At 56.1% G+C, this 12,480-nt stretch overlaps 4 protein-coding genes across 4 annotated transcripts; 2 read left to right on the top strand and 2 right to left on the bottom strand.

Moving 5' to 3' along the window:
- Positions 1-392: 392 nt before the first annotated feature.
- On the top strand, positions 393-5,028 carry CKM354_000294700 (uncharacterized protein; the record flags this gene model as incomplete). Its single annotated transcript, XM_044798120.1, has 2 exons — positions 393-4,610; positions 4,663-5,028. The coding sequence occupies 2 exons, from the start codon at positions 393-395 to the stop codon at positions 5,026-5,028; spliced, it is 4,584 nt and encodes a 1,527-aa protein (XP_044654055.1).
- A 1,362-nt stretch (positions 5,029-6,390) lies between these two features.
- On the top strand, positions 6,391-7,152 carry CKM354_000294800 (uncharacterized protein; the record flags this gene model as incomplete). The annotated part of the gene is made up of 1 exon (XM_044798121.1): positions 6,391-7,152. The coding sequence occupies one exon, from the start codon at positions 6,391-6,393 to the stop codon at positions 7,150-7,152; it is 762 nt and encodes a 253-aa protein (XP_044654056.1).
- Positions 7,153-7,642: 490 nt separating this feature from the next.
- On the bottom strand, positions 7,643-9,631 carry CKM354_000294900 (uncharacterized protein; the record flags this gene model as incomplete). Its single annotated transcript, XM_044798122.1, has 2 exons — positions 7,643-8,767; positions 8,855-9,631. The coding sequence occupies 2 exons, from the start codon at positions 9,629-9,631 to the stop codon at positions 7,643-7,645; spliced, it is 1,902 nt and encodes a 633-aa protein (XP_044654057.1).
- A 734-nt stretch (positions 9,632-10,365) lies between these two features.
- CKM354_000295000 (uncharacterized protein) lies at positions 10,366-12,262 on the bottom strand (the record flags this gene model as incomplete). The annotated part of the gene is made up of 3 exons (XM_044798123.1): positions 10,366-10,406; positions 10,465-10,983; positions 11,038-12,262. 3 exons carry the CDS (start codon positions 12,260-12,262, stop codon positions 10,366-10,368), a joined length of 1,785 nt encoding a protein of 594 aa, XP_044654058.1.
- Between the last annotated feature and the right edge of the window lie 218 nt (positions 12,263-12,480).

Consider the following 12,480-nt stretch of genomic DNA (forward strand, 5'->3'; position numbering starts at 1 on the left):
TACCACAGTTCACACATGACGACCTTGCATACGATGAAAGTTGTGACGATGTAGAGCAGCACTGGCTGCCAAGACATCAACTTCGCGAGCAGAAGGCTCCTCGTGAGCGTCCTGTCGTCAGTAAGCAGGGACCACGATCAGAAGCGAGACAGAACGCGGCGAGACGGGCCAGTGAGGGCACCATGGATATCAATCGCATGGCGGCGCCGCATTCGTGGTTACGCCGTGCATTAAAGTTCGTGTAACTAGTCCATAGATGCAGTATGAATAGCGCCTCGGGCTCGGCATTGAGATTCGCCGGCGCCGACCCGAGCTCGAGCATTACCGCACGTCGCAACGCGCATCACGCTCTCCCATGCCGTTGCCCTCTTCCACCCAGCGATGCCGCCGTCATGTCTCGTGCTGAGAGGTTTGAGGATGAGAAGCGCCGCATCATCGAGTCGTGCTTCTCCAAGCTCGACCCAAACGGGCAGCTGGCCGAGAGCTACATCACGCACATTCGCATCCAGGAAGATGGCTCGTCGCCCTCAGCTCCTCCTCCCCCCGACAGTCCACCGGAGCACAAGAAGCCTCGGCTCATCATAATTGCAGTACGATCTACAGGCCGGGTTCGCATGCACAAGGCGCGCGAGAACAACAATGGGAGCTTCAGCATTGGGAAGACGTGGAACATGGAGGAGCTGTCGTGCATCGAATCATTCGCGAACCCGCCACATCCACCACAAAGCGAGCGTGAGGCGAACCACCGTGCTTGGGCGGGCAGTGTCGGATTTGTCGTAACTATCTCTAAGCCCTACTACTGGCAGGCGGGGACGAGCAAGGAGAAGGACTTCTTCATCGCAAGCGCCGTCAAGATTTACAGGAAATACACCAAGGGTCAGACGCCCGAGCTTCGCGGCTTCGACGATAAGGAGAGGGCTCAAATACTGGGTGCGTTCCCGCCGACGGCGCCATCCTCTGCGCCATCACAGTCGGGACAACCGTCCGCACGTACGACCGGCGACGGATCAGTGCCGCAGCCCCCACAACCACCTTTCGCGCAGCGAGAACAGAGCCGAGATGGAAGTCGATATCGGGGCAGCCCAGGACCACCTCCCAGTGTAAGCGATGGCGGCAGGCCTGGCAGCGGTCCGTCTAGTCGACGGCCATCAGATAGCCCAGCCCGCTTTGGTCCAGGGCCACATGCGCCTGGTGGGCCGCGAGCCTTTGCCAGCACAGAGCAGATTCGCCAGCCGAGTCGGGACGGCCGACCAGAATTGCGGCCTGGAACCTCTCCTGGCCCAGGTCATCGGCAACCAATGCTTGGACAGCAAAACGCCCGAAAGGGCGAACAGCCACCGCCATCACCCGGATTTCCCCCGACGCAGCCAGAGCAATTACCATCGCGCCCAAAAAGTCCCGCGCAGCGTTCACTCCAACAGTCCATCGATGGCGCTTCCGAGGACAGAAAGTTGAGCGACACACCGTCTACAGATGCCACGAAACGAGAAGGAGCAAGCCTCTTCCAGGCTGCACGCGATCGTTACATGAACTATCAATCGCAGACACCTGAACAGACAAGTAAAGCAAGTTCCCCACGCCGCTTGCCACAACTTGACACAAAACGTTCCACGCCAGCGCAAAACGGATCCGCCAAGGCTCCCTCAGATCCACAGCTCCCAACTGCTGTCAGCGAAGACTCTAATGGTATTGACCTTGGCGATGCGGCCGCCGTCGGAGCATTGACGTCGTATTGGGGACCAGGCCACTCGTCCGCCGCTGCTCCAGCTACTGCACTGGATGCTGCACCTAGTCCCACTACCCCTGAGCGATCGAATCGTAGGCCTGCTGCTGAGATCTCAAACAGTGTGGAGCTGAGACCTGCTCCTCTGCAAGCGCGACCTACCCAGGAAAGCAATGGGTCTCACGTAGATGCCTCTACACCTCGAGATAATCTCGTGGAATCGACTCCAGAAGTGAAGCCTCTCCACGTAGGCAAGTCCGAAATGGATCGCTCGTTGACAGGGTCTGGTCCTAGTATGATGCCTTCTCCGCTGCAACCAGCACCTGGTGCCGATCAGCTGGACTCCCCTGAAGGCGACATGGACGAGGAGCAGTACAGGCCCGGACTTGGGCCCATGTTTAAAAAGAGGGCCATTGCAGATCGCTTCAAGAAGGCGGCAAACGCAGCTGGCGCGTTCAAGCCTCGTCCTGGTGGGGCAGCCGAGAGAATATTGAAGGCTAAATCGGAACGAGACGGTGAGCCAGACGGTATCACTGGTGTCGTTCCTCGACCTCAGCCCCGGGGGAAGCCAGATGAGAGACCGTCGACTCCAGTGAACGGAATATCCGATGAGAGCGCTTCGAGGGAGACTCCCCCACGAGTCGAAATCAGCTCGCCAAAGTCTCCGCCCCACATGAAGCACGAGCCTGCTGAAGATATTCAACGCGTTGCAGAACCGAGCGAGCGGCCTGCAGATCAGCCAATTCAACCCGTGGAAACGGAGGATGAAGCATCAAATCCGACAATCGAGCAACGACAAGCCCGCCAACCTCAGGTAAAGATCAAACGGCGCAGCGCGCATCAAGAACGGTACCTTGCTGCGTTGGGCGTCGATCGATCACTGCTGGAAGACAAGGGACTCGATTTTGAAATGATGCTGACAGAATTTGGCTGGAACAACGACATTCTTCGGCCGAAGCAGCTAAACAATCTTGAAGCCGAGATCCGACGTGAGCAGGGCCGCGTCGAAGCCGGTGCTTGGTTGTCACATGCCGATGCTGCACGCGAAGAGCGCGTAAGTCTCGTAGAGTCCTTGCTCGACAAGGCCATTGCGGAGTGCGACGAGCTTGAAGGTCTCCTGACGCTGTATCATGTCGAGCTCAGTTCGCTGAACGACGACATTGCTTACATTGAGGCACAGTCGCATGGTCTGCAGGTGCAGTCCGCGAACCAGAAGCTGTTGCAGTCCGAGCTCCAGACCCTCGTTGACACCATGTCTCTTGACCGACGAGTGATGGAGCCACTGCGTTACGGCGATCTCGGGGACTCCACTGGCCTGGAGGAGATTGAATTCAGCTTGGTGAAGCTGTACCAAGCACTGCTGACCATGGACCCCAAACTACGGTCTAACACTCAGTCTCTACCGACAGCTCAAGCTGCGGTCGGAGATCACGAGACGGCGGACATGGTCGCTCTGCAGGAGAAGAAAGTCATTTATGATCGGGAGACTGCTGAGTTCTGTCAACGTCTCATGCAATTCCTTGACTCCAGATTCATGACATCGATGAACAGCATCAAGGGCCGTGCGCTCCGCGTAGGAGGAGGCGGCGGGCTAGCGAAGCTACACAGTGAGGTCTTCGGCGAAGTGCGCAGCACCCTGTGGATGTACAGCCCCATTCTCTTGTTCACAAAACAACTAAATCCACCAGCTTGGACAACGCTACTTCGCATGTACCAACAGCGAGCGGGCCCTGTCTACAAAGACACGTTCAGAGAAAATCTGCAGAACTGGAAGCGCGCGGCGCGCACCAGCACGGGTGACGAGGTGGATATCCTGTTCACGTCTCTTGAGAAGGAAGACCCGGCTGCTGGTGGCTTGACATCTACAGCTCGAAAGCTCACCGTGAAGCGGTCTCAGACTTTGGCTAAGACATTCCGCAGTGCGACTGGCGACAAACATACCACGAGCGAGCACAAGCAGCCAGGCGCCATCATGCGCGCTCAAGCCTTTGCCGGCGCCGTGGATGAGATGGCGCCACTGATCAATCGTGAACAGAATTTCATCGTCGACTTCTTTCACCTCAGCTCGATGGAAAGCATGGACTTTATCGACGCCGTGCAGTCGTCACCACCAGGCGCTCGACTGGGGACGAATCTGCTGGAAAGGAAGCCCTTAGAGCCCAACCGAGAAGCAGCCGGCCTTGTCACGAGCGCAATGCTCAAAATCTTCGACTTCTTCCTCGCCGAAACAAAGGCCATGCAGGACTGGGCTGTCGCAGATGACCCAGTGCAAGCCGTTGGCGTGTTGGCCACGTTATGTCGACATGCATACTTCCTTCAGGACAGTAACCAAGATTATCTCCTCCAACTACTCGACAATCTTGCGGAGAGTCTGAGGACTCGACTGAGCAGATTTGTAGACGAGCAAATTCGAGCCATCGAGGACACGAAGGTCAAGATCAAGAAGCGGAAGGGCGTCATTGCTTTCATGAAAATCTTCCCTCATTTCTCCGCTGCTGTGGAGAACACGTTTTCCGCTGTAGCTGGGCCTGACTACGACGGTCCTGCTCCATGCGTTGCCGAAGTGAGGAAGATCATCGACGAGGCGTACGAAAAGCTCAACCGAACCATGTTTGACAGTCTGAAGGTGATTGCCAAGGAGAGTCCGGTCGCTGGGAATACAGCCAGCAAGCAGGCGCACACTGGTACCGATGATCCTGAGGATAAAGAGATGCTCAACTATCACATCCTTCTCATCGAGAATATGAACCACTATGTCGAGGAAGTCGACGATGGCGGACGAGATGGCGTACTCGCAGAATGGAAAGGCAGGGCTTTAACAGAAAGAGCGGAGGCGCTGGAAGCATATGTGTCTCGCGTCATTCGTCGACCTCTAGGCAAGCTTCTGGTAAGATCAAGGCCTTTATCAACGAGCGGAATGCTTTACTGACATGATGCAGGACTACTTAGAATCCGCCGAGTCGATCCTCGCCACGCAACAAGGGAGTGCAACAGCACTGTCCACGCGACCATCGTATTCGCGGAAAGCGATACGCACCCTACTTTCCGCGCACGATAGCAAAGAAGTGCGACGTGGCATCGACACACTGCGCAAGCGAATCGAAAAGCATTTTGGCGAAGCCGACGAAGAGCAACTATCCCGTGGACTGGTCACGTTCGTCTGCAAAGAGTGCGAACGAAACTACGAATCGGTGCTAGAGCGGCTCGACAGGCTGGTCGAGGATGTTTATCCTCGAACGGAAGGGGAGAAGGATGTGGTTGTTGATTTCACCAAGGCAGATATTCAAGCTGGTTTCAGACGATGAAGCATTTAACCTGCGTGTACAGTTAAGCGATGTATATACCTTTCACTGACGGAGTATTGCGGGTGTCTCGCTGTGTTTTGTGCTATCTCTCGGCATCACGTCAATCCTTGAGTGTCCGCGCCTGGTTGGAAACATAGAGTGCACGACTCCAGGACAACGCTGCAACACGCCTCACGCTGACAGGCGACTTTCCGGCACTTGCACAGCTGCGGTGGTGTACAAGCTGTTCAGCGTGGTCATTGGGTCAAACACGTCTTTGGGCGCCATCGCTGGGGAGCGAGACCAGGTGTAACGCTGTTGACAAAGTTGGCAGGCGTCCAATGGCGGGAGGATGGAGGCGAGACTGGGCGGGCTTCCTTCACGTCATCAAGGCAGAAGGTTCAAGTTCACAGCAACGTGGATGCGGGCAATGGTCGCAGTGGGCTGGCGACGAGATGCCTGCCTGTCTGGTTGTCTGGACATTGGTTGATCTGGACGTTGGTATTAGTGCGTGGTGGCGTGTCGCTGCCATGGCTGCCTGGCTGGCTGATGGCTGATGGGCCGTTTCGATGCACGTCACAGCGGCAGGAAGCAAGCAACAATGTCGACGCCGGCACGAAGTGTTCGTCCGTTACCTCCGAGGCGAACAAGAGGAAGAGAGAGCACACTCATCATTGACTCACGCGCGCGGTGACTCGAATGGAGCTCGTTTCGGCGCCGACAGAGCTGCGAACGCTGCACGGTGTCTTGCGTCTTGCGTGCTGCATTGGTGGTGGCTTGGCTTGGACGAGTTGGCGGCCTCAGAGTGGCGGAGCAAGTGTCGAAATATTACGGTAAACCAAGGATTTTCTGACGTTCACCGTACGGAAGCGTCCTATGGGGCGCTAATTCTGGAATAGTATAGTGTCCACTAGATCTGAGCGAATCGACCCCAAGTAACCCTGCTTGGCTCCCGACCCTAACGTTATATAGGGGTGCTTTTCGCAGTGCTTAATCTGTATGTATAGGTAATCAGTCCAGTGAGGCTGTACATACGTTCGGATTAACAACACTAGGCTGAGCTGCCTTGGTCACCCCGGCCGCCGCCCACACAGAATCCTCCCGCACACCCTCTCCGTCTCAGATGCGTTTGGACATCGAGCCTGGTGGTGCCTGGGAGCTCGACCAGCCCCATGCGCTCAGCGCCCTCCTGCTGCCGCTGCTATGCTACTGCGGCCGCCTGGGGACGATGGGTCACGTCCAGTAGTCCTGCCTCTCCAGCAAGTATATCTCCCTCGCCCTTGCCTGCTCTCGTTGCCTTCTGTCCTGAGACGATCATTGAACGACAACAATACTACTCCGCCTCTAATTCAGCCTTATCACTACTGATCTTCACCTATCATCATGTCGTCGCGTCGCCCCACCCTGCGGCCCGTCGTGGTCGAGGTGCAGCCCGACGCTGTGCCCACCACAGCCAACAATGTCTCTACACCAACCAGCCCAGCTTCACCACCCAAATCCGTGCGCTTCGCACCAACAAACAACAGCTCTCGTCCCTTGACCACCGTCGAAGCCTGGAGTCTCTACAACTACGAACTACACGCCCGGTCCTGTCCCACATGCTACCGCGCCAAAGTCTCCCGCCTATGCGACACAGGCTATGCGCTGAGCCAAGACGTCGCCTGCCACATCTTCTCACGAGAAGGCGACATCTACGCCGTGAAAAAGGATAGCACAAACTCTCTCGTGCGCGTCGAAATCCCTCATGGCTACTCTCAACTGCGACATCTCCTACGCTCGACGGAACGAGCTTTGCGCAAACATGCCTTGTCGTCTACGCCAGCACCAACCACCGATTACACGCGCGTCTACCCAATCTCATCAACACGACGCACGTATCAACCTGACGCGATCATCGAACCCGCGTCGAGCGATCAGACACATCGCCGCAAACATCGACACCGTTACTCAACCATAGTGGCGAACGACGGTTTAGAGAACGTCTCCATCAGGCCCGTGCCTATGCCCACCCCTTCCACAGAGCGACGTGGGACACTATACGAACGCGAAGCGCAACGCAGAAAAGACAGCGTACGCATCGAAGTTCGGGAACCCGATGTCAAAGATCTTGAACGAAGGTATCGACGACATTCCATCTGGTTATGATGAATGAATGAAGGGAGGAAAAGTGATATACGCTGCGCGATCGGGTCGAGTTTTGATACCACGGTTGTGCTTGCTTTCACTTCGCGAGATACCCGCAGACTGTCTTGCCACCTTTCATGGCTAGTCTTCTATGATCTAAATCTAATATTTTGTCTCCTTCCTTCGAACGAAGGATCATCATAATAATTCAAAGTCCCATCCTGCCTTCCATAGACAAAGACTGCGCTTTTGATTCAAGATCTTTCGCAAACCCCATCAACGCCGACGAGACCAGGTGGTGAATATCACGCAAACGCCACCAATCAAACCCAGTAATCCGCACAAGATTTGTCCCTGTGACCATCGTTTCCCTCTGAATGAAACTCCCGCTGATGAAATGACCTCGGAAAGATTGACTCCTGGTTTACTGGACCCCAGAAAATAAGATGCTTGGAAACAACGCTCGAATCACACTCGTCCGCCGACCACTCGTCGATCGGCGCAGGCTCCACTAACTTCTTGCGCGGAGAATTCTCAATCTCGCATCTTCGTCGTGTATATTTGATCGTGGCTGGGAAGTGCCACTCGTTCCATTTATGTTCATTGCTGCCAAGGGTGCAGTGGGATACGTGTCGCCACTTCGCATGTGCGCCGCGCTAGGTCTTTGAACGGGGCTAGGTGGCCGAGAAGTGGCTTCCATATATGAGGGCGGTCCATCAGTAAACGGTGTTACAGCGCCGGGCGTTCTCAGCGCAGCACCGTATGATGGCACGCGAGACAGATCATTCAAGTCGTAGTCTCGGCTTTGAAGACTCGTGGAGTGAGCATGCTCATCGCCCGAAGTCCGTCGGGACATGGGTGCGCTCGAGTGTGGAGAGCTACCGGTAGTTGGAAAGTACGATCCACTGCGTACCGGCGGCGTGTAACGATACGCACGCTCGGGAGAGTGATCGCTCGAATCGATAAATCCGGGCGCAGGTGAGTTGCCTCCAGAAGGACTATGATGGCTCGAAGTGGCTGACGCCCGAAATCCGTTCACATGCCCATCTTCCTGCAGATTCACCAATCGCGAATGTAACAAATGAGGCATTGCACTGCCGTGCAGAGACGCAGGATCGCCGTCGGCCAGGCCGTTGAGCGATAGCACATTCTCGTGTGAGCCGCGCCGACTTTGTGCATACAGCCCGGCAGGTGTTCCAGGTCCACTTCCCGCTCTACTCATAAAGCCGCTCACATCGATGTCGCTGTACATTTGGTCGAGCTGATGTCGCCCATACTCGGGTGGAGCTACGACAACAGTTTCGGTACTGTTGAGCTCGGCGTCCGAGACACCACTCGTGTTCGCACTCACCTCGTTCCTCTCATCCACGGGTAAATTGGGTGAGATGAACAGCTTTACGGGCAATCGACAGACAAGCTGTGAGACATGGCCCTCTGGATTGTGTATGTTCACCATGAGCTTGAACCTGTGCGTAATGTTGATGCTGTGGTTGTCCACATCTTGTCTGCACACATTCAGAGACTTGGGCAGCGGCAGAGTAGCCTTGAACTTGTACATCTCGTCGGCCATGGTGGGATTCTCAAGAGTCTCATCCTCGTACATGATTCTTGAATGTTCAGGAAAATCCATGTCCGCCTAGTGGGAAGTCAGCATTTTGTCAATTTTGACAGATCGCTACACGCGATAGCTCGGGATCTGTGGTGGAACACAGCTTCAACGCACCTTGGCTACCTCGGACTCCTCGGTCTTCGATCGATCGCCCCGGATGTCTGGGACTTCGGTGGCCTGTATGCGTTTCACAACCGTTTCCATCAGTCGCAGCTCTACCTTGCCTAGCCGCAGGCCCTTCTTGATGGGAGAGAGCTCGACATCAGCCGTGATGGACGTGCCGAACACCACGGCATCCGTGGGAATGGAAATGCTGTACGAAATCTTGTTTGCCCATATGTCGGCATTGACCCTCGACCGCGTCATCTCCATGGAGTCCTGGCCCAATGTACGCACGATACGGATGTGCTCCTGCGCAGTGATATCTTTGGCATTCCATCCTGGCCGTGAGACGCTGGCGTGCAAATGATAGGCAATGTAGGTTTCGCGCAGGCCTTCAACACTCTCGGGCATCGACGGTGACAGCTCAAACTCAAAGGGCCAGTCCAGCGTGCCCGCTTTGACCTTGTGTGCACTTTCGATGCCCAGACGCTGCTCTTGGTTCCAAAACACGCGCTTGTCGACGACCTCGCCGGCCGAGATGCCGCCCATGTACCACCACGAGATCTTACGCTTGCCCTCCAACCGCACCTTGGGCTTCAGGATGCTCATGGCCTCGGGCGTATGCAGCCGCACGATACCCTGCAGCTTGACCGTTTGTGCTTCATGCTCGTTGCCGTGGAACACGACGAAGCGCACATCCGGCAGAATCTCCAGCCATGGCTTGTTCTGGTTTCGCGGCGTCGCTCCGCTGCTGCTGCTGCCCACGTGGTGGATGCGCGAGGAGATCATGCTGGACAGACGAGGGGGCTGCGGGCGCCGGCTCGGCTACTACTCAAAACGGCATCAATTCGACGAGAGCGGAGGGTCGTGAGGGGGCGGGAGGTCTGGAGGAATGAGCAATGACAGAGAAGCGTGGACGGGCAGTGTTTGGCAGCACGCAAGTCTCGCGCGCAGCTATGTATGGACACAAAATGCAGGGTAGTGGCGTGACGCAGTCGCTCTTATCTCGACCTCCCAAACTTTTGATGGCGCCGTAGTACGTCCGGCGCGCTGCCCACTCTGGTCATCCCGCGCTGTCGCGGCTGCTGTGGATGGGGCTGCACGTCGTGATAAGAAGTGGCAGTGAAAGGTGGTGGAATTGTGCTACCAACTGGCACGCCATCGTCTGCTCATCAACAAGACATGTACAAAGAAAAATTGCAGCCACAACCGCGCGTGAACGATGACGCCACAGCGGTATCGCTCGCAGCAGCTGCAGCAGATCTGAGCATGCAGCAGACGCGCTAGAAGCTCTCGAGTGCGCCGCTAGCACGAACCATCATCCCGACGCCTGGACGTCGGCACTACTGTTACAGCAATGGCGTGGTCCTCAACGTAAAACTCATCACCGCTGCGCAACTCGTCGACCTGGGAACACGATTGCGCGCCGAGCACGACCCCTCTCTCGCCATGGATGTGTACATATTGCAGTCGGGCTGACATGGTCTCATCTCTCATGTGAGCCGGGCTCTTGTGCAACCACATCACGACCCATCGGTGGGCCGCTGCCATTCTCGAATATGTCCTGTGATGTTCGTGGTCAGCGAATCGCCCGACAGCCCCGCAGCCAAAGGTGCACTCACCGTCTTTGCATGAGGTGATGATACCATCCGCCTCAAAGCCCAGCCAACACAGAGGGTGCTCGTCAATGCTCTTCGACATGACGGGTGGCAGCACAGCCGTGCTCGCCTTGGAGTCGACTGGGTGCACTACCTCAGCCTCTTCTGTGCTCTCCGCCGTGGGCACCTGCGTGAGGTTCGAATTGCTCCTGAATCGGCCTGCAGTCACCGAGCTCTGTTTCCGGTCCCCAGGCACGTGGCTCGAAATGCTACCGCGCGCTCTCATGGCCTTGGGTCGTCCGAGCATGCCTACTGAGAAATCCCAGAGCAACAGCCTGCAGTCCTCACCCACGCTTCCAAAGCGATAGTTCCTCTCGTCACACCTCCACGGATCGAACTTCACGTCCGCCACCCACGAATGATGTCCGATGCATCTCGCCACGAGCGCCCGTTCGGCGAGAGACCAGATACTGACCAAGTCGTCTTGTCCACCTGACAGGACGTATCTGCCGTCAGGCGACCATGTCACGCACAAAAGTCCCCCTGTTGTAAAGATTAGCGCATGCAAGCTAGGCGGGTCTGTGCATTGATACTTACCATAATAGGCACGATGGACGTCAAGCACCTTCTCGTTAATATAGTCAAGAATAGTCAGGCAGCCATCATCACTGACGGCAGCCAGCAGCTGTCCATCGGGGGAGAATGCAATGTCGTTGATCTTCATATTTGACACCTTCCACGCCGCCACTGGGTTGCTCTTCTGGTTGCGTGATTGCACCGATTTGCGGATGTGAAGTAGGTCGTGCGCTGCGCCACCTGTCGTTTCCTGAGAAGTGCTCTCCTCGGGCACGAATTCCGCATCTTCTTTCTCCTTGTCATATACCACAAGGGTTCCATCAGTGTGTGCGGCCACAAAGTAATTCTCCTTGTTAGGAAGCCAGCGTATGCAAACGACCGGAGATGGGTTGATCATGCCATTCTTATTCAGTCGAGCGTACTTTTGTGACATGGGCTCGTACCACATGATATCGCTGGTATTGAAGCCCAGCACCACGTCTAGGTGAGTGGTCGATCTGGTCAATGGGTTTACGTCATGACACAGCGCATGCGCTTTGGTGAAGAGCACTTTGGTCAGATTCTCAACCTTGATGGGAGACGAGAGGTCCAGCCACATAAAGGCGCGGTTCACGTTGGCAAAAGCGAATAGGCCATCGGTGGATCGTTCGCTCAGCCGCTTCTGCAGCGATTCGTGAGGTATGACCCTGGACACATAGGATGAATTGGACTTGACAATGTTATTCTTCGGCTTGGCCTTCTGATCCTTCTTGGCCTTGGGATTGACAGCTGCGGCAAGAGCTGGATTGCCGTCGCCAAAGGTGGGGGCTTGATTGTAATATGAATGCGAGCCAAAGCCGTTCGCCGTGGAGCCTGCATCGCTCTTGGGGCTGTGAACCTCTTCCTGGATGCTGGGAGGAACCTGCGACCGAGTGCTCTGGGTCGTGATGGTGCGGAAGAGATTCTGCGAAGGCGGCCGACGTGGTTCAATAATCGCAATAGAAAGCTTCGCCCCGGTGGTTGGAGGCCCGGCGATGGTTGCCAGCGGATTGTTATTCGGTTGCGGCGCATCGCTGGGATGCGGCGGCGGCGTGGCTAGATGCAGGTCGTCCTTGAGGACATACGTGCCCTCTCCCAGCACGAGCTGATACTCCGGACCCGTTGGGTGCTCGAGCGTGTTATTGGTTTCCAGCAGAGGCCCGCCACCGGGCATGCCCGTATAGAGGTTGCCATTGGGATATCGCGGCGGCGGCGGCAGGACGAACATGGTTGGAAATGCTCGCGGATTATGAATGCAGACGACACCGTTCAGCGCACGAGTCAAGCTCTACTGTGAACCCCCACCCAGTCGCTCTCGATTGTCGGACGAATTAGCGTCCGTCCTTCCTGCTGCTTTCGGAGTTGTCGCTTCTTCAAAAGTAGTCCGTCCCAGCCTCTCGTCGGCTGGAGGTGATTAAGTAACCAATTAGGGTTGCGAAATTAGGG

The sequence above is a fragment of the Cercospora kikuchii genome (assembly GCF_019650295.1).
Source record: "Cercospora kikuchii DNA, contig_00002, whole genome shotgun sequence".
NCBI lineage: Eukaryota > Fungi > Ascomycota > Dothideomycetes > Mycosphaerellales > Mycosphaerellaceae > Cercospora > Cercospora kikuchii.